General features: G+C 50.2%; 1 protein-coding gene across 3 annotated transcripts in view; it reads left to right on the top strand.

The window, feature by feature from the left end:
• rims2b (regulating synaptic membrane exocytosis 2b) overlaps nt 1–23,990 on the top strand; it is a 172,654-nt gene that overhangs the window by 138,333 nt on the left and 10,331 nt on the right. For all 3 annotated transcript variants that reach the window (XM_066674038.1, XM_066674037.1, XM_066674040.1), the window contains 3 exons: nt 4,619–4,641; nt 8,727–8,866; nt 16,149–16,366. In XM_066674038.1, the coding sequence (XP_066530135.1) occupies nt 4,619–4,641; nt 8,727–8,866; nt 16,149–16,366 (381 nt within the window). The remainder of the gene's footprint in view (nt 1–4,618; nt 4,642–8,726; nt 8,867–16,148; nt 16,367–23,990) is intronic.

Genomic DNA, 23,990 nt, shown 5'->3' with positions numbered 1-23,990 from the left:
ACTTTAGAATGGCCCCGCCCCCTCGTCTGAGTCTGTCCAATCACAGCGCTGGGCCTGACTGGAGGGTCATGTTTCACAGTGTGAGGGTTGGTGGGCTCAAGACCCCCACTTTAATGTGCACATGCGCTGAACAAGTGGTATATTTTTTTTCATAATCTGTCCGCTTTGAGCACCATTGACCAGCAGATGGTGCCACAGTAACTCTCCCAGAGTCTCGTATGTGGAGAGTGCTCTGTGAGGAAGGAAGCAGTAGCTGGTGTTTCCTGTATGTTCTGATAGACCCATAGTATGGACAACTCGTTACGCTGCGTGTGCTTGAACTAATCACACTCTCGGGCCAAATGTTTGTTATCAACCCCTCTCCCTCTGGAGTAGTGAATTCAGATGCCCCAAGGGCACACGCTGGAACCTAGGACCCTAGAGAACCATGAAGCCCCCCCTCAGCATTAGCAGCTGTCCACAAACGTTTGGCCACAGAGTGTATCAGCTCTGACTTTTCCCTGACCCCCTGTTTGTGTTTGTGTTGCAATATCAGAGGTGACGTGGGAAGACCAGCAGAAGAAAGCGTCTGGTATGGAGCGTAGTTCGGGCCCCTGAGCCCACCCTTTCGACCCCTTAGGGCCCAACGAGGCTGATTTATACTTCCTTCTACAACGTTAACGACACCAAAACATAAGGGTTTGGGCGCACGTCTCTTCTAAGAAACCCTACCCCTTGGGGGCGCTAAAGAGGAGGCGGAGCTGTCACATGTACGGCCCTCTAGTGTTGCAGTGCGGTATTACCAGGCGCTCACCTTGTTTAGCCGTGTTAAAGCAGGTAAAACACTACGTAAGGTTTGGTATGTTTGCTCCAGGGCTCCCCCTACAGTTTACATAGAGTGTAATTCACCTTTACAGCATTGACGTGTCCTAACTTCCACTGAATATTACATAGTGCAGTTTCTGCAGTGCTGAGACCAGAGTAGCAGAGACAGAGGCTGTATTCTCCCTGTTACAGCTCAGTGGAGCGTCACAATGATTTAGGTACTGTGTTAAATACTGCCCCCTACCGCACTATTGTTGACAGGCACCTATGAGAGTGTCCGGCACACGTTTGCAGGTGGAAGTGTGAATCAGCCTGCAGTCCAGTTTGCCTTTGGGAGTTTCTCTGGTTGTCAGTGCTGTGTAGTGGTGTGCTTTCAGACTTTATAACTCTACCTGTAGAAAGGATATTAAACAACTATGGCACTTTTCCACTGCGTGTTACCTCCTCTACTCAACTGTACTCGGCTTCTTCACTTCTCCATCAGGTAAATTTGGTCCTAGTCCTGGCACCGGGTTCTTTTTTTAGGCCCTGCTCTCTCGTGGTTCTGAGCGAGCCGAGTAAACCCTGAGTGAGGTGCCTTGATTGCCCGGAGAGAGTCGTCATCCAACTGTTCCCGTTAGAGACGCTGGTTTGCGTCATCTTCAGCTACATTTCCGGGGAGAGGAGAGTCCATGCAGTGGGAAAGCACCATTAGAAGCTTCAGTCTCAGACCTGCAGTAAGCTGATGTGTGGTCTGTGTACGGTTTGTGGCCGGTCGATATTCGTATTGAAATGGGAAATTGGAAAAACCTCTCAGCCGATTTCTGATCTGAAAACTGGAAATTAGGAAAATCCAATGTGTTTATTCCCATTCACAATGAGAATCAAACGGCCCAAAGGTACACGGACTGTACACACACCGTAGTTTATCAGTCCTCCTCTACGCCTGGGTCTCCACCCAAAATCATCCAGACAAGAGCAGCTCTGACGGCTGGTGAAGGGATAGAGGACAGATGTGCTACAGTGCTGCGCTGACTCCTGCAACCTTCACCAACGCCCCTCAGCGTCACGCGCCACCTCTCAGACAGTGAACACCTTCAGGATTCAGAACTGTGTGCAGACACGTGGGGGGGGGGGTATTATGAGCTGTAGAGCTAAATGGAGTGTGCTTCTGCCTTCTGCTTTTCTCTCTCTCTCTCTCTCTCTCTCTCTCTCTCAGTCTCTCTCTCTGTCTCTCTCTCTTAGTCTCTCTCTGTCTCTCTCGCTCTCTTTCTCTCTCTCTCAGTCTCTCTCTCTCTCTCTCTGTCTCTCTCTCTCTCTCTGTCTCTCTCTCTCTTTCTCTCTCTCTCTCTCTCTCTTTCTCTCTCTCTGTCTCTCTCTGTCTCTGTCTCTCTCTTTCTCCCTCTCTTTCTTTCTCTCTCCCTCTTTCTTTTTCTCTCTCTCTCTCTCTTTCTCTCTCTTCCTCTCTCTCTCTCTCTCTCTCTCTCTCTCTCTCTCTCTCTCTCTCTTCATTCCTGTTGCTGTGGCAACTGAAGCCCAAACGAACATCTCAGTCAGCATCAGTTGTTCGGGGGTTAATGATGATTTAAACCCTTGCTTCTTTTCTCTGATATCTTCCAAAAGCACATCTTCAGAAGATCTGAAGGAGGTTAGAAACAGAGACTCAGAGGCACACAGTACATGACTGTCACACCACAGGACTGGATAAACACACACACACACACACACACACACACACACACACCACTGGCTGTACGTGATTAAGACTCACCACTGAACTAAATTCCTGGGGTTGTGTGCATGCACAGAGCTCAGAGTCAGACAGAATGAATGGCTGGATCTCATTGGCCTGGGCCTAGAGTCGCCATAAATGACTGGTTAGGTCCCCTCACTCCTTCACTCCCTCACTCCTTCACTCCCTCACTCCATGGGCCGTGCAGGAAGGAATCACACTAATGGAAGAGGAGTGGAGTGTCAGGAGTGAATGGAGCACACAGTGATGTTAATGAGTTAATGACACACGTAAAGCTTTAGACCTCATGGAAACACACACACACACACAGCTTCCTCCCTGCAGTAGAGAGCCACATTAGCGAGCAGTAATGGAGTGGTTATTATACTCCGGCGCTGGTCGAGGCCGTCTGCGGTAGAGATGTTGTTGTAGAAGCCCCCCGTGTTGGCGGCTCGGTGTCTGCTGTGGTGTTTTCCTCAGGAATGTCTCTGACGTCCTCTCTCTTTAGAGTAATTAACATGCATGTTCCTTGTCTGTTCATTGTGTGTGTGTGTGTGTGTGTGTGTGTGTGAGAGAGAGAGAGAGTTTTCTTGTTGTACTACCGTAGGGCTGTCACAAACCACAAGTACTGTCTTAAAAGCAAATACTGGATGAATACACTGACTTAATTACAGTGAATTGGCTTAGTGTCATGGTAACAGGGGCGATAACAGTGTTGTGCTTGTGCTGGAGCACACACAGACCCCCCACGGCCATTCATAACCTGAAACTGAAAGGTGGGAGTCCCTACTGAAGGTAAACTTCACCCTGGAGGAACAGGGAGGCCTTGCCCTTAAGCGAGGGAGTGCCTCGCATCCTGCAGAACCCAACTGTGCAAACTCAAAACCACCTTCCACTCCCCGGAGGAGGGAAAGGGACTGAGTCTGCTGTTGAATCTGTGCTGGAGAGCTGGTGGGTGTCTCTGAGGATTGAGTGGGTGGGTTCATCAGGATGCAAGGCACTCACTCGCTTAAGGGCAAGGCCTCCCTTTTCCTCCAGGGTGGTGTTTCCCTTCACAAGATGTTCTACGTTTTCTCATTAAACTGAAAGTTTGAAATTTTCTGTGTAGTTTGTTGTTGTCCAGAAACCCTATTTTTGCTGGGCCTTTAATGACCATCAATCAGTTGATAGTGACAGCCCTACCATTTTGTTTTACGTGTTTGTCTTTGTTTTGCCCGTGTCTCATCTTCATCTCTGTGTCACAACATGGCAGTAGAGGCAGTGACCGAGAACGGAGATACAGGTATTGTACTGAATCTCAGTGTGTGTGTGTGTACTATAATGAATAATATTCAGACTGGGACTGACAAAGGAATCTCAAATAGAAAGCCCTGTGTTTCTCTTGCTGTCACTGATATGTAAGTGGGGGGAGTCAATGGGAGTTCAGAGGGAGCTCGTGTTTTCTCCTCTCGGCTCGGTGTCTTGGCAGTCTGTGGTGATGTAGAAATATGTTTAAGTGCCTCATAAAACTTGATGCAGGTAAATAGTATGGAAATTCTGTTCAGAGAGGGCTGCTGTTGTGGTTGATATTGCCTGAAGTTGAAAATATCCCACTTCTGACACCAGTTGTACACATTGGAAATCTGTTTATCTGCAAACATCTTGCCTATTTTCCATCTGATTATTAGTCGTTGTGTCTTCCACCCATCACTGTATCTCCCCTGATCACACACAGTGCTGGGGAACATCTCGGGTCGGGGGCAAATACATGCTTTCTCAGAGACAGGAGGCAGAAACACAGCTGACGTTCAGATGATGTGTGTCCTCAGACTTGATCTTCTTTTCCTGAACCCAGATCACATGATTTTTTCTTGGGCAGATTGGACAAAAACAGTCATTTGGGGATGTTACATGCTTTATACATCACTCGTCCTGTTTCCATGTTTGGACGAGGGTTTCACAGTTTGTTTCTATGGCATTTACAACACATTACTGATCCCTGAGAGAATGATTCTAGGAAGGGATTCATTATTGTTGAGGAAGGCTCTACAGAGCTGATGCTGCCGGTCTCACTGTGGAAGCTCAGATTCATTGCCTTTAATCTCTCTCTCTCTCTGTGTACAGGTTCTCTGAAGGATCCATCCAAGGTATGTATTTTTTTTTCTCACGGCTAACACACTGCAGACACTCATTACACATTTATTTGGCTGACAGCACTTACAGAGATCAAATGCAATCTTCTTAAAAGAGACATAACCTCCCCCTTTTCCACAAGGGAACACAATTCTGGGTCTTGGGTCAAAGAAATGCCCCCACAGCAGCCCCTCCCCCCGGGCAGGCCCTGTTCAGAACGACCTGTTTTAACGCCCTTTTCCTTTAAATGACAATGCGTCACTGTTCGCCCCGACCTGAGTGCACGGCAGTGAGGAGCGAGGAGCAGAAACTCACTGAGGTGCTTCATTTATCTGATGAACGTCTCCTGAGGGAGGTACACAAGGATCAGCCAACAGAGAGGAGCATCTGATTTATTTCCAATGATCTTCAGACGGTGTCCACATCGCAAGTGACAAACGTTCTGAGGGATAGAGGAGGGCAAGATGGTCCTCTCTGGAACGAAGTTCAGTTTCACTGTGGCATTTTAGACCAGAATTTGAAAACACACCCAAATGTGCATGCAGTCAGAACCCAGATAATATCATCATCATCATCAGTGTGTATAGAGTAGTGGTGCTTTTCCACTGCATGGTACCTACTCTATTCTACTTTACAGTTTTTCACTTCTTCATGAGGTAAATCAGGTCCTGGTTCTGGAAGCGGGTTCTTGTTTAGTGGCTGTTCTCTAGTGGTTCAGAGCGAGTCGAGTAGGGACTAAACCGTGGCGTGTAAACCTTGCAGAGCGCTGATCGTCCAGAGAGAGTCGTCACTCTACGCCACGCAACGCAGACGACCAGCACCAACTCTCCATCTGTAAAATCTCCAGCTGCAGCAGAGATCACGTTTGTTTTTATCCGACTCACGACGGCAGCTCGTAAAATGACGCCGTGGTCTTTTGAAGAGGTTCAAACGCTCCTTGGATCGGTGGCCGACGAAAGAATCCAGCGAGAGCTGGACGCTGCAACAAGGAAGGAACAAACTCTACTGATCTGTCTGAACTGATGACGGAGCTGTGTTCAGTCCCAAACAACAACAACACGCCGATACACCATGAGTAAACACCGTAACCGTTGTTGAGGCTTTGCGATTTCACCAGCTATATTTCGGTGGGGAAGCTGTGGTAGTGCAGAACAAACCAGGTCCCAGGAACCAAACAGAGAGTAGAGTCGAGTAGTGTAGGTACCATGCAGTGGAAAAAGCCCCATCGTTGTCTGTGTACCCAGCCACTTCCAGCTCTTCCTGGGGCATCTTCAGGTGTAATCCCTCCTGCAAGTCTTGGGTCTACTCCTGGATCTCCTCCTGTTTGGCCGTGCCTGGTACACCTCCAGCGGGATGCATCCTTACTTGACTCCATAACCACCACAACTGGCTCCTCTCGGCATGAACTACCACTGTCTCTACTCTGAGCACCTCACCCAGCCAAGAATGGTCCCAGGCGCATGCTGGGGAACACTAGGACGTAGATCCCCTTCACAGCTCAGCTCCATCTTTACCACTGTGGTGCCATACAATGTCTGTGTTACCTCCGTCTCTCATGTGTCACACCATGATGTACTAAAACTCCTCCGACTGACGTAGGCTCACAGCCCTTACCTGCAGGGACGGGAGATGTGCAGTGCGTCAGGTTTGACGGTGCTGATTTGCACTCTGGCCTTCTGCACAAAACCTGTCCTTACTTATGAAGGAACATTCAACCAGTGAATCATCTGCATGGAGTAACTCTGCAGAGACAGCACTGAGAACAACAGTCTCCAGAGCAGGAGAGACCTCAGTGCTCCGTTTATGAGCATGTCTGACACTGGACTGCATCTGCTCTGTGCTGCTCTGTGTCAGGAGTGGACAGGAAACAGGCACCCCACAAAACACACACACACACAGTCATGTACCTATGAATTATGTGGACAGTACTTAGACTTCTGTTCATTTCGTGGAGACATTTAATTTCCCAAAAGCATCTTAGAACAAAGAAGAGTCTTAACCTTCCTCCTGTGATAGCTTTCTGTCTCCGCTCACCGCTCACTCCCCCTCTGACCACTTCGGGTCGGTACTGACTACTGCACACCGGGAACTCCCCACAGACCTGAGATCTGGAGACGCTCCAGCCAAAACATTATAACCACCACGGTGTGGCCCTCCACTGACCATTTCTCCTGATTCACTCATCAACTACAGGAGCTGACCCTTCACTCACCGCCTGATACACCCCCCACCCCCGTCCTCAACAGGGGGCGCTGTAACCAGATCCTCAGTGGTGTTCACTTCACCTGGCAGTGGTTTTAATGCTGGGGCTGATTGCTGTATCTCTCAACGGTGGCCTTAATGTTTGGTTCATCGGAGTATCTTACAGATGTGAGGGTCCACAGGGTGGTTTGCTCTGCTCAGGGAGTGATAGTGATGGTTAATGGAGGTTTAAAGGAGGCTTATCTCTAGTGCAGTGGTCAGTACAGACCCAGAATGCTCCAAAGCTCCTGCAGGGCATTACTGCGCAGCCGCTGATGATTTTCTCGCCTGCTGGAGTGTCACCTCTGCTCTGTGAGGCCTCTGCTTCTGTATGACCACTGAGACTTACCCTCACAGGGCTCTCTGTTCTCGAGAGGTGGCTTCCTCAGGGTTATTTAAAGCATCAGGTCTCTGTCAGCTCTGTTCCCAGGACGCTTCCTCATATTTACAACTACAAAGACGAGTGCAGGGCTGATGGCAAGCTTCAGAAGACGAGTTATATAACCAGCACATTCTCTCTCTCTCTCTCTCTCTCTCTCTCATGCTCGCTCGCTCTGTGTGGACGTGTTTGGAGAGTTTTAGCAACTCCTGTTTACCATACGTCTTAACTTTGTCACACAGTATTGAGTTCCCATCTGTCATCTCTCTCTCTCTCTCTCTCGTTCTCAACATGTCGAGATGTAAAAATAACCCCACAACTCTCAATCCATGGACGTCAGAGCTGTCGCTGGTTGCATGCTTTGTACTTGTTGTGTTTAAAGTCAGTGTTCACCATTCTCTGTGGTCTGGTTGCGTGCTGGAAAAAAGGTCAGGTGTTTTTATGCAGCCCTGGCTCATTAAATATGAAAATGAATATGAATAAATGTGAACTTTAGTCATATTGTAAGTGACTGGTTCTTTGAAGAGTTCACACATGGGGGGTTCATCCCAGTGTGTCCCCTCTCTGTCACAATTATAACCATACACAGTGTGTGTGTGTGTGTGTGGCACAGGCAACAGTGGCCACCTTTGGGTTGTACGCTCTTCACAGGAAAACCATCATCTGATGTGTGTTCGGAGATGAGCCTTTTATTGTGAAGAGCATATGATAAAAATTTCACCTCCTTGTTTCCACACTCACTGTGCATTGTGCACTTTGTAGTTCTACAATTACATTGTTTGCCTCATTGACACTGACGTGGTGGTGGTGTGTTAGTGTGTGTTGTGCTGGTGTAGAGTGGATCAGACACAGCAGTGCTGCTGGAGTTTTTAAACCCTGTGTCCACTCTCTGTCCACTCTGTGAGACACTCCTCCCTCGTTGGTCCACCTTGTAGATGTAGAGTCAGAGACAGTAGCTCATCTGTCGCTGCACAGTGTGTGTCGCTCGTCCTCTAGTCCTTCATCAGTGACACAGGACGCTGTCGGCTGGATGTTTTTGGTCGGTGGACTGTTCTTGGTCCAGACGCTGAGGGGTTTAAAAACTCCAGCAGCACTGCTGTGTCTGATCCACTCTACACCAGCACAACACACACTAACACACCACCACCACATCAGTGTCACTGCAGCGCTGAGAATGATCCACCACCACATCACACCTGCTCTGTGGGGGTCCTGAGCGCTGAGGAACGGGGGGGGGGGGGTTTGAATAAAGTATGCAGAGCAACAGACAGACTACAGTGTGCAGTTGTAGAACTACAAAGTGCTCCTGTGTGGTCAGTGGAGTGAGTCTAGAAACAAGGAGGTGGTTTTATGTAGTGGTATGTGTGCTACAACAGTAAGAGTCCTGGGCTAGACTCCTAACCCTGACTCTCATTGGGCTACTTCTGTAACTCAAAAGTTGCTATCGATATGTGTTTGTTCTCCCCCCCACCCCCACAGCGAGGGACGGACAGTCTCTCCATGAAGTCGTCGGACAGTGATGTAAGCGACGTGTCCGCTATGTCGAGTGCGTCTCGGCTTAGCAGCGCGAGCTACATGTCTGTCCAGTCGGAGAGAGCCCGGGCCACTCGCAGGATCAGGTGAGTCCAGTCTGATCTTTCACTATTGGGTCCGAGACATAGACCACGGAACGGGGATTCAGGGTTGGGGTCCCCACAGTGGAACATAGTTCTGTTTCTTAAAGAAACGTCTGTGACCTGCTTTGGTCCAAACCCCACAGCAGTGTTCTCCCCCTGTGTAAACAGCCCCTGTTCAGAACGCCCGCTTTCAGCACCTGTTCCTTTAAATGATAATGAGCCGCTCTCTGTTCACCCCGACCCCGAGCGCACAGCAGTGAGGAGCGAGGAGCAGAAGCTCTGGATTTTAGTCATTTTTACTCTATTTCTCCGCGCTCGTTGTGTCTGTTTTGCTGCGTTTAACCTCGTCTTTGCGCTCTCACATAAACACGAGTCCAGCGCTCAGCAGACTCAGACGAGGGGGCGGGGCAATTCTTTATGTCTGATTGTTGTCTTTGAGTTGGACTGTAATGGGTTTAAATTTAGCCGCAGACGCTTGGCCCCAGTTACCTACAACCCCTTCCGTGGTCTATGGCACCAGTGACCTGACTTCAACTAACTCCAGCCATGAGCACCACCTCTCTGAGCCCCTTATGAGCTCCAGCCCCTGCGTCTGGTGGAGATCAGGTTTGGTTCTGCTTGTCTTAAACTGAACCAGACGTGGACTCCAGGGAGTGGGAGCTTGTGGCTGAGGGAGGCAGCAGGCTTGAGGTGAAGATTAAGGTAGAGCTCTCGGAGTGAAAGAAGATATCAGCCGGGACACGTCTGGTGTCGGAGGTGTGATTGCCTTAAGCTGGGGTTACACTACGTAATTTTTATCTGCGATGTCCAGTCAGGCCTAGTCTGTGCTCCTCGGATGTAGTCCGCAGATTCGGTCTGAGGGGAGGGGCCCCAACTGTGATATTTACAGCCATTACAGCCTTCATTTTAATTCTTCGTTCCACCTTAAATTATGCAAAAACGACATTGTGGAGTGCACCACTGCTGCACATCAGTCACTTCTGGACCGTTTAAGGAGGGAAGCAGTCTCCAGTATGTGCCGTTCTACTCAAATCCAGCTCCCTCTGCAGTGTGGAGAGACGGTGCTGACTTTTATGTTTATACCTCTGTCTCCTAGGGAACAACGGTCCCATGTTTGGGGGCATGTTTAGTCGATAAAATCTGGCAACAAACACCTGTTGTGTAGTGTAAGATATCCAGGCTCTTTCTAGTCTGCTCCAACTTTAAAAGTTGTGTAGTGTTCCATAGTTTTAGTTTTAAACAGGAGCTAACATAGCTAACAAGTACTGGACGATTATAGCCCACCATTTAGCATCAAGCTAAATGCTTCAGGCCCTGTTTTTTACACTTGGCATTAACCACCAATCACTGTTATCTGATCGTCCAATCAGTTGTGCTCCACCAATGATCGTCCTCCATCTTCTCAGCAGTGAGAGGGCGGGGATAATTGAAATTAGAGGGTGGAGTTACATGAATTATATGTGGACAAACCACATTGTGTTTACACCCCGATGATCACAGCCTGTGTGTCACTGATTCTGTACTAAACCTCGTTTAAACATGCCCCTATGTGGGAGACCCGCTCTATGGACTATAATCGTGTTTCTTTAGGGAATAAAAAGCACTTTGGTGTGAGCTGGTGTTTAAAATGATGGATCACGCTGTGTAAAATCTCTTCTGAAAGCATGTGATGGTATAATGGTGTAGGTTTGAAGTTAGCACCATGCTAATCACGCTACAAATTTTTCCATGACTTGTTAGCCACATTAGCCTCGCGGCGCTGGTGCAGATCTAAAGAGGCAAACTATCCGTCAACATGCACCACCGCGTCTCGGCTGATCATCTGCATTTGAAGGCGAAACTGCGCAGTCGTCACGTCTGCTAACTAAGCTTTAGCTCATGCCTGCTGCTTTAGAACATGTTTATTGCTGGGGGTTGGCTCTCGAGTGGGTGGTCTTCCTCCGCGCCGCCGCTGCTCACTCTGTCCTTCACTGTTCTGTTGGATGTGATGATGTGTTTTCATGAGTTACGTAGATGGTGTCTGCATGTGCGCATGCTTACTTCATCTCTTCTCTCTTCTGTCCTGCATGCTTCCTCTCGGACTGTGGCCTCTGTTTCTGTCTGTCTGTCTGCATCGTTTACACGTCTGTCTGTCTGCATCATTTACACATGTCTGTCTGTCTGTCTGCATCGTTTACACGTCTGTCTGTATCGTTTACACATGTCTGTCTGTCTGTCTGCATTCATTTCTACATGTCTGTCTGTCTGCATTGTTTACACATGTCTGTCTGTCTGCATTCATTTACACGTCTGTCTGTCGGTCTGTCTGTCTGCATCGTTTACGCATGTCTGTCTGTCTGCATTCATTTCTACATGTCTGTCTGTTTTTATACACATCTGTCTGTTTGTCATTTTAAAATTGTCTGCACATATTTTGTATACACACCTGTTTTCTCCGCATATTTTTGTGTCTGTTTTTCCATTTATTATGCGTCTCTCTGCATCTGTGTGTTTGTATGCGTGTGTGTATGTGTCTTATGCATGTGGCTGTGTGTCCATGTGCCATGTATATGTGTGTTCGTGTGTATGTTTGTGTGTGTGTGTAAAAGTAGCCGTGTCGAGGCGCTCCAGGAGAGTCAGTCTCAGGGAGAGGACAGTGCTGCTGCTCCTGCTGCTGCAGGGGAGGGAGGAGGAGCAGCAGCGGCTGGGACAGCTGGAACACCCGGATCAGCAGAGGGGGCAGCATCATCAGGGTCCCGGGGGTCTCTTGGATCCACAGGGGCAGAGGGGGGCAGTGTGGAGGCTCCTGAGGAGGAGGCAGCAGAGGAAGTGCCGGACAGGTCAGCGTTAGTACGGGACAGTGGAGACACGTAGAGTCCAGAGTGTGTCTGTTCCACTGGTCAGGCCTCTGTAGGCTGCTAGTGTTCTCCTCCGAGTGTGTTTAGCTCAGTGCCTCTGTGTGTGTGTGTGTGTGAGTGACCATGTTTGTGTGTTTGCGTATGGCTGTTTGTTAGTGCTCTCTCTCCCCACTGTCCTCTCTGTCAGGTCCTAGATCCTCCTTCCGTTCCAGCTTCACTAATGTCTCACTAAGACAAGGGTGTAGATTTGCTCTTGACATTGGTGGGGACCTATGAATCCACACAGTTAATTTACAAACCATTCAGAGCCACTCACTCCCTTCTGACCCCATGTGTCACCCACGTTTCCCCTGAGTCTTTCACAGTAAGTCTCTCTTGTGAGAACCAAACGTAGCTTCAGAGTCTCACGTGACCAGCAGGGAAAGGCTCAGCCAATCACACCGGCCCTATGTTACAGGGAGGAAGGACTCGAGTAGAGAACGTGATTTAACCCTTTCTGCAGGGGGTTAAATCATTGGTGAGGACAGTTCAGTAACCCCTGGATATTGGTGGGGACTCGTCACCTCCGTCCGTGCTGATACTACGCCCTAACACTAATGTCTCAGTAATGTCTCACTCAAGTCAAATGAGAGTACAGATAAACAACACATCACATAGTCCTTTTACACCAGAAGATGCTGAACCAAGAATACATCATCAGTGGGGCCGGTGTGAGGGGCTCGGTTCTGGCACAGGTCGGCTACAGATCCAGCCCCCAGAAACTCAGGAAGGTCGTGGGGTGAGGGGGGGGGGGGTCACCTGGCAGAAGAAGCTCTAGACATTAACCCACCAGTTGTGATAATGAGTCGCTTTCTGTTCGCCCCGACCCCGAGCGCACAGCAGTGAGGAGCGAGGAGCAGAAGCTCTGGTTTTTAGCTGTTTTACCTCTGTTCTCTTTCTCCTCCGTTTTTACTCAGTGCTCTTATTTCTCTGCGCTCTTTGTCTTTAACCTCGTCTTTGCGCTCTCACATAAACACGGGTCCAGCGCTGTGATTGGCCAGACTCAGACGAGGGGGCGGGGCCATTCTAAAGTCTCTGCACTTGACGTCAGAAGTGGAGCAGAATCAGAACGGCTCGTTTTATCCCGTGTTATTAGACTTAGGGAGCTCACAGAGGACTGACTGGGTGGGCTCTGTTCAACAGTGTGTGGGTTGGTGGGCTCCAGATTCACACCTTAATGAGTGTATTCACTGAACAAAGGATTTGTTTCATAATATGTCCCCTTTAAAGGGTCATGAGAGTTTACGGCGGATGATCCAGGAGGATGCAGAGACAAACACGAGGAGCACGTTGCCATAGAAACAGATTCCTCCTCTTCGTCACAGCTGTGGAAACGCTCCCCTCCGTCCGTCCGCAGGAGCATCCTTTAGTAGTCACACACCCGTCTCTGCTGCTCTGCTGTTGGGCCTGTTATAACACGCCTCACACGTCATCATGCCCTCGTTCACGTGTAAACATCTGCACTGGCTTCACAACTGTGGATTTAAAACACTAACAACCGGGGAAACAATCGTTTCATCAGTGGCGAGGTCCAGAAATACTGTGATGGATGTAGATAATGACCACAGCTGAGTACTGGGGACTTTATACCCCTCCGGGCCCATAGCTTAGCATTGCATTAAAAGGTGTGGAGCTTCTGAATGAACACAAACCAGAGAGGACTGTGTTTGCTGTGAGAACAGTAGTCTTCCAGAATCTGGTCACTTTATTAGAAACCCTAACTAACTGGCTGCTATGTTTACAGCCTGTAGACCCTCTGCTGCAGGTTAGGACCCGTTTGCGTGTGTGTGTGTGTGTTGCTGGGAAAATCCAGACCATTACTTAAGGACTAGGGGATGTCTATCACGAACAGATCCACTGCTGTCTTCAACTGGAAGAGGGTTCCAACTTTCAAGGAACAACTGAAACCCAGTGAGTGTCCTCTAGAAAAGAGTCTGAGACACAGGCACAGGATCAGAGCAAAGCCCAGGGGGAGACCCCCGGTGACTAAGGGCAGGTTCAGACACGTCAGGGATTTGCCCTTTCCTCCACCTGCAGGCTGTCCCAGGCGCTCCATCCCCTCTGCTGCCCCTCCGTGACCGTCCCTACACCGCCAGCCTGACGTTAAAGGGGGATTTCACCTTCAGATTGTAGCTGATTCAGCCGTTGATTCCTTCAGAGTGCTTCGGTGTGAAGTGGCTGATTGTGGAGAGCTCTGATTACATCACACTGTGGTGGCAAGAGGAACCAGGCGTCTCCAAGTCTACATCACACCCCACAATCAAACTATGGCCTCTTTCCCACTGCTTCTGAGCGCCGATGGTAACCGATCTAACACTGACGCTGACTGTTTTTCCTCCTGATTAGGGCCACAGAACCCTTCTGTGGGAGGGGCTTAAATGCCCTAGGTGTCTCCTGATTGGCTCTTTAAGCCTTTCGCTGCTCAGATATGAAGTTTTTCTGTGGTTCGGCCCTGCAGTGGATGAGAGGCCTATACGTATCGTTGATGATGATGGTGGTGCCTTGCTGACATTAGGTTATAGTTGAAACTATGATAAACCAGTGTATTACTGTGTATTCATGAGGATCTCTCTGTGAGGAAGCTTTAAGGGCTTCAGAATTGAACACTGACACCTGGTTCCATTCACCACCACTGTGTACAATTTGATTCCATCAGTTAGCATTTAAAAACCAGTGAAGTCCCCCTTTAATCTTTTTTTACCTTTGTCTTTCTGACCCTGCCCTGAAGCCTGTAGCTGAACGCTGTCCCTGTCTCTCTGTCTCTGTCCCTCTCTCTCTCTCTCGCTCTCTGTCCCTCGCTCTCTGTCCCTATCTCTCTGTCCCTGTCCCTCGCTCTCTGTCCCTCTCTCTCTGTCCCTGTCCCTCGCTCTCTGTCCCTCTCTCTCTGTCCCTGTCCCTCTCTCTCTGTCCCTGTCCCTCGCTCTCTGTCCCTGTCCCTCGCTCTCTGTCCCTCGCTCTCTGTCCCTCTCTCTCTGTCCCTCTCTCTCTCTCTCTCTCTGTCCCTCGCTCTCTGTCCCTCTCTCTCTGTCCCTCTATCTCTGTCCCTCGCTCTCTCTCCCTCTGTCTCTGTCCCTCGCTCTCTGTCCCTCTCTCTCTGTCCCTCGCTCTCTGTTCCTCTCTCTCTGTCCCTCGCTCTCTGTCCCTCTCTCTCTGTCTCTGTCCCTCGCTCTCTGTTCCTCTCTCTCTCTCTGTCCCTCTGTCTCTGTCCCTTGCTCTCTGTCCCTCTCTCTGTCCTTCTCCACTGTCCTCTCCGTCTATGTATCTGTCCCTCTCTCTCTCTCTCTCTCTTTCCCTCGCTCTCTGTTCCTCTCTCTCTCTCTCTCTGTCCCTCGCTCTCTGTCCCTCTCTCTCTCTCTCTCTCTCTCTGTCCCTCTCCACTGTCCTCTCCATCTGTCTCTGTCCCTCTCTCTCTGTCTCTGTCCCTCGCTCTCTGTTCCTCTCTCTCTCTCTGTCCCTCGCTCTCTGTCCCTCTCTCTCTGTCTCTGTCCCTTGCTCTCTGTCCCTCTCTCTGTCCTTCTCCACTGTCCTCTCCGTCTATGTCTCTGTCCCTCTCTCTCTCTCTCTCTCTCTCTGTCCCTCTCTCTCTGTCCCTCTCCACTGTCCTCTCCATCTATGTCTCTGTCCTTCTCTCTCTGTCTCTGTCCCTCTCTCTCTGTCTCTGTCCCCCCCTCTCTCTCTCTCTGTCCCTCGCTCTCTGTCCCCCTCTCTCTCTCTGTCTCTGTCCCTCGCTCTCTGTCCCTCTCTCTCTCTCTCTCTCTCTCTGTCCCTCGCTCTCTGTCCCTCTCTCTCTCTCTCTCTCTCTGTCCCTCTCTCTCTGTCCCTCTCGCTCTCTCTCTCTCTGTCCCTCGCTCTCTGTCCCTCTCTCTCTCTCTCTCTCTCTCTCTCTGTCCCTCTCTCTCTGTCTCTGTCCCTCTCGCTCTCTCTCTCTCTGTCCCTCGCTCTCTGTCCCCCTCTCTCTCTCTGTCTCTGTCCCTCGCTCTCTGTCCCCCTCTCTCTCTGTCTCTGTCCCTCGCTCTCTGTCCCCCTCTCTCTCTGTCTCTGTCCCTCGCTCTCTGTCCCTCGCTCTCTGTCCCCCTCTCTCTCTCTGTCTCTGTCCCTCGCTCTCTGTCCCTCTCTCTCTGTCTCTGTTCCTCGCTCTCTGTCCCTCTCTCTGTCCTTCTCCACTGTCCTCTCCGTCTATGTCTCTCTCTCTCTCTCTCTCTCTCTCTCTGTCCCTCTCTCTCTTTCTCTCTCTCTCTGTCCCTCTCTCTCTGTCTCTGTCCCTCTCGCTCTCTCTCTCTCTGTCCCTCACTCTCTGTCCCTCTCTCTCTGTCTCTGTCCTCTCTACCTGTGTCCCTCTCCACTGTCCTCTCCGTCTCTGTCTCTGTCCTTCTTTCTGTCTCCATGTGTTTGTCCCACATTGCTGACAGTGAGTTTACGTCCAAAATGAAACACAGGGCTCAGACGGCCACGCCCGGCTCCAACATCACCAAGAGCTCCAGCGTGGGCGGGGACATGTGCTCGCTGGGCCGGAACGACGACGACGACGAAGACGACAAGAAGAGGCGCTCCAGCTTCGGTGCCAAAATGGCCGCCATGGTGGGCCTGGGGAAGAAGAGTCAAAGCACCTCCCATCTGGACCCTGAGGGTAAGACCCCCACTGGTTTTAGATTATTACTGCTGTTCCTCCTGCTGCTGCTGGTGCTGCTGCTGTTGTAGTTGTTGTTGTGACTTGATAAATGCATAAAGATTGTGCTCTGATGGAGTGGCCACTGTGTGTTTGCAGAATGTCAAGGGAGATGCTTTAGTGCTCACTTTTCAGAGGCGTAACAGTATTCTCAACAGCCTCTCTTCAAAAGTCTTCATTTTGTTGTCTGGTGTCTGTTGCGTTCCACAGATGGGTGGAGCTTTCACGACTCGACGTGTCCAGTATCAACCAGGCATTAGACTAGGGGTGGGCGGTATCCACAAATCTCAAAGTATTAACACGGTATACGCTATTACTGTGGGCTGGGGGTAGGGGGTGCACTGTCCAGCGACAGGAGACTCGTATCTGTGAGTGTGTATCAAGTGAAGGGTTTTCGGCGCTGTGCAGTTCAGCTCAGCACAGCCCAACAGTTTATAATGACACGTGTTTACAATAAAAACAGGCACTTGTGGTTTAGCACACCACAGCAGATGAATTTCCAGTGAACTGAGGCTCAGATCACAAACATTCAGAAATAAAAAATAAAAAAATTTCCTCCGGGTGACTGTCTGTGAGGAGTGTGGTGTGTTCTCCCTGTGTCTGCGTGGGTTTCCTCCGGGTGACTGTCTGTGAGGAGTGTGGTGTGTTCTCCCTGTGTCTGCGTGGGTTTCCTCCGGGTGACTGTCTGTGAGGAGTGTGGTGTGTTCTCCCTGTGTCTGCGTGGGTTTCCTCCGGGTGACTGTCTGTGAGGAGTGTGGTGTGTTCTCTCTGTGTCTGCGTGGGTTTCCTCCGGGTGACTGTCTGTGAGGAGTGTGGTGTGTTCTCTCTGTGTCTGCGTGGGTTTCCTCCGGGTGACTGTCTGTGAGGAGTGTGGTGTGTTCTCTCTGTGTCTGCGTGGGTTTCCTCCGGGTGACTGTCTGTGAGGAGTGTGGTGTGTTCTCTCTGTGTCTGCGTGGGTTTCCTCCGGGTGACTGTCTGTGAGGAGTGTGGTGTGTTCTCTCTGTGTCTGCATGGGTTTCCTCCGGGTGACTGTCTGTGAGGAGTGTGGTGTGTTCTCTCTGTCTGCGTGGGTTTCCTCCGGGTGACTGTCTGTGAGGAGTGTGGTGTGTTCTCTCTGTGTCTGCGTGGGTTTCCTCCGGGTGACTGTCTGTGAGGAGTGTGGTGTGTTCTCTCTGTGTCTGCGTGGGTTTCCTCCGGGTGACTGTCTGTGAGGAGTGTGGTGTGTTCTCCCTGTGTCTGTGTGGGTTTCCTCCGGGTGACTGTCTGTGAGGAGCGTGGTGTGTTCTCCCTGTGTCTGCGTGGGTTTCCTCCGGGTGACTGTCTGTGAGGAGTGTGGTGTGTGGTGGTTGGATAAGGGTTACAGATAATGAATGAATGAATGAATGAATGAAAAAAATATCTTATAAAACATATTATAGAAGTTGCCCGTAATCTTTTCAGTCACAAGCTGCTTATGAATGTTGGTGGTTCATCAGCAGCACTTTGTGAAACAAGTTAATCCCTGCAGATTATTGTTGGCTAGTTTTATCTTCAAAACAGAAAGTCCACCATGAGCCCTGAGAGACCACAGCTTTTCCTTTTCTCTAAGAGACAGGACAGAGCCTGAGACTGAGCCTTCACACAGTCAAAGACCCCCTTCTCTCAGCTCGTGTCAGCCCCCGGTCCTGCCGTATGAAGAGCCGAGCTGTCAGAGGGTGACCGTACATTACCCGCTGTTAGAGGTCAGGGGAGGTTTGAGGAGGGGTGTGTGTGGGGGTGAGAGAGAGAGACAGAGAGATAACAGGTGTAAATCAGGTGTTCAGATTGTTCCTCGCTCATTGGGTTGAGTTGTTATTTTTATTTCGTCCTCTGACTCTCCACTGACTTTTGGGAATCAAAACAATAATTTCCATTAGTGCAGCGCCCACAGGACGGAGGCGGAGGAGTCCTGGCCGTGCAGACGTGATCAGAGATTCCGTTTCTGCTCAGGACCTGCTGTGATTGGAGGAATAAAATGATCCAAACCTCTCCCCCACCCCCTGCCCCTGGCTGAGAATCGTTACGCTCTGATGAGAGACGATGGGCTTGAAGCAAGTTGCTCAATTAAAGCGAGACGCTGCTCTGATGTGTGTTGATTATAGACGAGGAAGGAGGGCAGCAGGGCAGCGTAAAAACTGACCTCAACTCCGGTCTTTTTTCTGGGGTCAGGACCCCCACAGAGCTGCAGTAACACTGAGGTGGTGATGCGTTATGGTGCTTTTCCACCGCATGGGTCCGGCTCTACACAGCTCTACACAGCTTGGCTCGGCTCGGCTCGACTCGACACGGCTCTACATGGCTCTACATGGCTCTACACAGCTCTACACAGCTCTACACGGCTCTACACAGCTCTACACGGCTCTACACGGCTCTACACAGCTCTACACGGCTCTACACGGCTCTACATGGCTCTACACGGCTCTACACGGCTCTACATGGCTCTACATGGCTCTACATGGCTCTACACAGCTCTACACAGCTCTACATGGCTCTACACAGCTCTACACGGCTCTACACAGCTCTACACGGCTCTACACGGCTCTACACGGCTCTACACGGCTCTACACAGCTCTACACGGCTCTACACGGCTCTACACAGCTCTACACGGCTCTACACTCTTAAAGCTTGTTGCTTTTCCACTATCAGGGCTCCCCCCAGAAATGGAGCTGGTGATGTCACAAAACCCTGTCTCTAACAAGAATCGCTGGCTTTGAAAGCCACAACAACAGCAGCGGTAAAGTTAGGCATTGTTTACTCAGAGTGAATTTGTGTGTTGTTGTAGGTTTTTGGACTGAACCCGGTTACAGGGACCAGGACCAGCCGTGTAGGTTCCATGCAGTGGAAAAGCTCCTGTAGTGTGTGTTGTGCTGGTGTAGAGTGGATCAGACCCAGCAGTGCTGCTGGAGTTTTTAAACCCTGTGTCCACTCTCTGTCCACTCTGTGAGACACTCCTCCCTCGTTGGTCCACCTTGTAGATGTAGAGTCAGAGACAGTAGCTCATCTGTCGCTGCACAGTGTGTGTCGCTCGTCCTCTAGTCCTTCATCAGTGACACAGGACGCTGTCGGCTGGATGTTTTTGGTCGGTGGACTGTTCTCGGTCCAGACGCTGAGGGGTTTAAAAACTCCAGCAGCACTGCTGTGTCTGATCCACTCTACACCAGCACAACACACACTAACACACCACCACCACGTCAGTGTCACTGCAGCACTGAGTACCCAGCCTTTCTGCTTTCTCTCGTGTCTAAAGCGTCACATAAGACCCTGAGCAGTGACTCATGAAACCCAGCGAACGTCTGGAAAAGTGGGGCATCTATTCGTGGAGGTGGGGGTGAGGTGGGTTACCAGTGGCTTTGATAAAGAGGATGTCAAGAGGACGCTGCTCTGTTATTTCCTTTAGAGCATCTCCCCTCGCTCACGCACTGACCCACATTTTCTCCAAGGCTCGTGGAGAGTGGGAGGGGTCTGTTTTGCCATGGTTCTGCTTCGGCTGATTCAGAGGAAATCAAGGCCTGCAGGGGTCTCTTCAGTGAAAGACAGAAGCTTCCAGAGGTTTCAGCCACTGTTCACACCACAGCATCAACAAGTGGCCATTGTTTCTAGCCCTTTACACTGTCGTCTTTATAACACTGCATCGGCAACGTCCTCCACGTCCATCAGCAAAACGCCATGTTAGTTTTGACTAGATGTGTTCAGACTATGGGACACGCCCCCTAATGGAGAGTGAAGGTATTGCTGTGGCTTACAAGGGGCAATATCGGGGCATGCACAATATCATTCCACAGCATTGTAAACATACATAAATACGTATTATACCATCCTCCCTGCGGCTGGCTTTAAACCAGAGGGTCTCACGGGGTCCTAAAACGAGGAGTTAATTAACAGCAGCAGTGTGAGCCCAGGCACAGATTCACTATAATAAACAGTACTCAGAATAACTCCAGAGACAGGGACGCGGTGTTAAACGAGCGTAGTGTCGTGAGTCATTCCTCTCCCTCCACTTCTGTGTCTTTCTCCGGGACAGAGAAGTGTCCTGCTGAGAGCTGTGTCCTTACACACGTCTGAAGACCTTCTGCATCAGTCACACTCGGCTAAAAATACCCCACACTGTCCTGGTCCTCACACGGCGCGGAGGAGGAGGTGAGGAGAATAATCCCTCCGTCCGTTAGTGCGTGTCTTTATGGGAAGATACAGGAGCGCAGAAAGTCAAGGCCTCTCTCTGCACACGGACGTTAGAATGGACAAGGTGCCCGTCCGTCTCTTCATTAGAGGCCTGTGATCTTGCTTCATAAGCCTCAGGTAAAAACAGGGCTTCACTGTCTGTGAGGAGTGTGCTGTGTTCTCCCTGTGTCTGTGTGGGTTTCTTCTGGGTGCTTCACTTTTCTCCAAACAGTCCAAACACAGGTGGGTGAGGAGGCTGTGTGAGACTGTCCACAGGTGTGAGTGACTGGGTGAGTGTGTCACTGACTGAATGAGAGTGTGATTGAGTGAGTGTGTGAAATGGTCTCTCTCTCTCTCTCTCTCTCTCTCTTTCTCTCTCTCTCTCTCACCGTCTCTCTCTCCCTCTCTCTCTCACCATTTCTCTCTCTCTCTCCCTCTCTCTCTCTCACCGTCTCTCTCTCCCTCTCTCTCTCTCTCTCTCTCCCTCTCTCTCTCACCGTCTCACTCTCCCTCTCTCTCTCACCGTTTCTCCCTCCCTCCCTCTCTCTCTCTTTCTCCTTCTCTCTCTCCCTCCCTCTCTCTCCTTCTCTCCCTCACCGTCTCTCTCCCTCTCCTTCTCTCTCCCCTTCTCTCTCTCACCATTTCTCTCTCTCTCATTCTCCTTCTCTCTCTCTCTCACCGTCTCTCTCTCCCTCTCTCTCTCACCTTTTCTCCCTCCCTCCCTCTCTCTCTCTTTCTCCTTCTCTCTCTCTCACCGTCTCTCTCTCTCTCCCTCCCTCTCTCTCCTTCTCTCCCTCACCGTCTCTCTCCCTCTCCTTCTCTCTCTCCCTCTCTCTCTCACCGTTTCTACCTCCCTCCCTCTCTCTCTCTCACCGTTTCTCTCTCTCTCTCTCTCTCTGTCTCTCTCTCCCCCTCTCTCTCTCTCACTCTTGAGAGACGCATGAACACCTCTGCTGTGCTGACCGTGTAAACCTCATCAGTGTAAGTGTCCTCTCACTGCTGTGTCTGCGCTAAGTGCCAGAGCGTGTCGGATGTGCAGATGAACGTAAACAAGCTCATCACTCTGCGCCTGCGTCTGCTATTTTAGGGACAGTGTAAAGGTTACAGACGACGGTGTGACATTTTAACACGGGTACAGGCTGCAGTGGGGCTCGACTCGTGCTGGTGAACTTAGCGACGCAACCACAACACTGAAGAGAGGTCTCTCTGGTAGCACTGGGTTGGGAAATCACCCTAAGGTGCGAGGCTTTAGAATGGCCCCGCCCCCTCATCTGAGTCTATCCAATCACAGCACTGGACCCGCGTTTATGTGAGAACAGAAAGATGAGGTTAAAGACAGTAAAACAGACACAACGAGCGTGGAGAAATAAGAGAACAGAGTAAAAACAGCTAAAAACCAGAGCTTCTGCTCCTCGCTCCTCACTGCTGTGCGCTCGGGGTCGGGGCGAACAGAGAGCGGCTCATTATCATTTAAAGGAACAGGTGCCGTTCTGAACAGGGGCTGTTTACACAGGGGGGAGAACTGTGGTGGACCTGACATCACTAATGATCTCACGGCAATGTTCCAGCATCTAGTGTCATCAGAGTAAGTGAACACATTCCTGATTAATTTCAGAGTGAGAACGATGCACACAGGCGTGCGTTAGGTCCCAGTGGTGTGTGCAGTGTTTGGGTTTCTGTAAGTAATGTAGCGGTCAGGAGTGGTCAGAAATCTGAGAGTCACAGCTGGACCCTGGGCTTCACACACTTGCTGTAAAGGCTGTGGTGTGTGGGGCTGTGCTGTCCGCATCTGTCAGATATAAGTGACTTGTTTGTGTGCAGCTCGTGTTCTCAGTGGGGGTTGGCCGATATATTGATTAACTGATAATAGTGGTCAATATTAAGGCATGCACAATATCATTTCACAGCATTGTGATCAAAATACATATTCCCTCAGTTCAATGGCAGCAGTGCTATAGTTTGGGGACGAAATTCACCCAGCTTTATTTATCATCCTTTAACCCTCTGGAGTCTGTTGTAGTAAAGTTTGGATGCTCTCTGCTGCTTTCAAGCTGTCACCCAATAGAGGACCTGCCCACTCCTGACTCCTCCCATAACATCCAAGAGAACCAATCAGACGCAATCACCCAATTTATGACCTGCCCATTCCTGACTCCTCCCATAACATCCAGCAGAACCAATCAGACACAATCACCTTATTTAGGACCTGCCCACTCCTGACTCCTCCCATAACATCCAGCAGAACCAATCAGACGCAATCACCCAATATAGGACCTGCCCACTCCTGACTCCTCCCATAACATCCAGCAGAACCAATCAGACGCAATCACCCAATATAGGACCTGCCCACTCCTGACTCCTCCCATAACATCCAGCAGAACCAATCAGACACAATCACCCAATTTACGACCTGCCCACTCCTGACTCCTCCCATAACATCCAGCAGAACCAATCAGACACAATCACCCAATTTATGACCTGCCCATTCCTGACTCCTCCCATAACATCCAGCAGAACCAATCAGACGCAATCACCCAATTTAGGACCCGCCCACTCCTGACTCCTCCCATAACATCCAGGAGAACCAATCAGACACAATCACCCAATTTAGGACCTGCCCACTCCTGACTCCTCCCATAACATCCAGCAGAACCAATCAGACACAATCACCCAATTTAGGACCTGCCCACTCCTGACTCCTCCCATAACATCCAGGAGAACCAATCAGACACAATCACCCAATTTATGACCTGCCCATTCCTGACTCCTCCCATAACATCCAGGAGAACCAATCAGACACAATCACCCAATTTAGGACCTGCCCACTCCTGACTCCTCCCATAACATCCAGCAGAACCAATCAGATGCAATCACCCAATTTAGGAACCAGTTTTTTTTTCCAAATGATTCCTGGTAGGTTCTGGAGCCATACCACCATGAGCAGAGGGGATTATGAATGAATGAATGAATGAAAGAACAAACACTCCTGTTCTGTCCAGAAGTTTGTGCCAGGAGCAGCTGTGTAAAAGTTGAGCTGTGTGTGAACTCTCTGATGTTTCTGCCGGTCTGTGCTCAGTGAAGCCTGAGCTTTTGTGAATACCCGAGACTTTCATTCACCAAGGCTCTGCTTAGACCCGGAACAGTGGTTAATGTTTAGCACTGAACTGTGCTGAGGGATGCAGGTGAACACACACTTACTCAACTGAGCACACACTCAGCAGCTGGGAGAGCCCTCTCAAAACACCGGGGCCGAATATGTTTGAGCATGTTGCTCGAGTCTTGGTTGATGTCTGTATCACTCAGAACCACTGGGAAAATCCAGAAAATTTGGGTTAAAATGATAACGAGCCGCTCTCTGTTCACCCCGACCCCGAGCGCACAGCAGTGAGGAGCGAGGAGCAGAAGCTC

Source organism: Hoplias malabaricus, chromosome 6 (genome assembly GCF_029633855.1).
Source record: "Hoplias malabaricus isolate fHopMal1 chromosome 6, fHopMal1.hap1, whole genome shotgun sequence".
Classification (NCBI taxonomy): Eukaryota; Metazoa; Chordata; class Actinopteri; order Characiformes; family Erythrinidae; genus Hoplias; species Hoplias malabaricus.
Note: the sequence above shows the minus strand (reverse complement) of the source record. Positions and strands in the feature narration are given on the sequence as shown.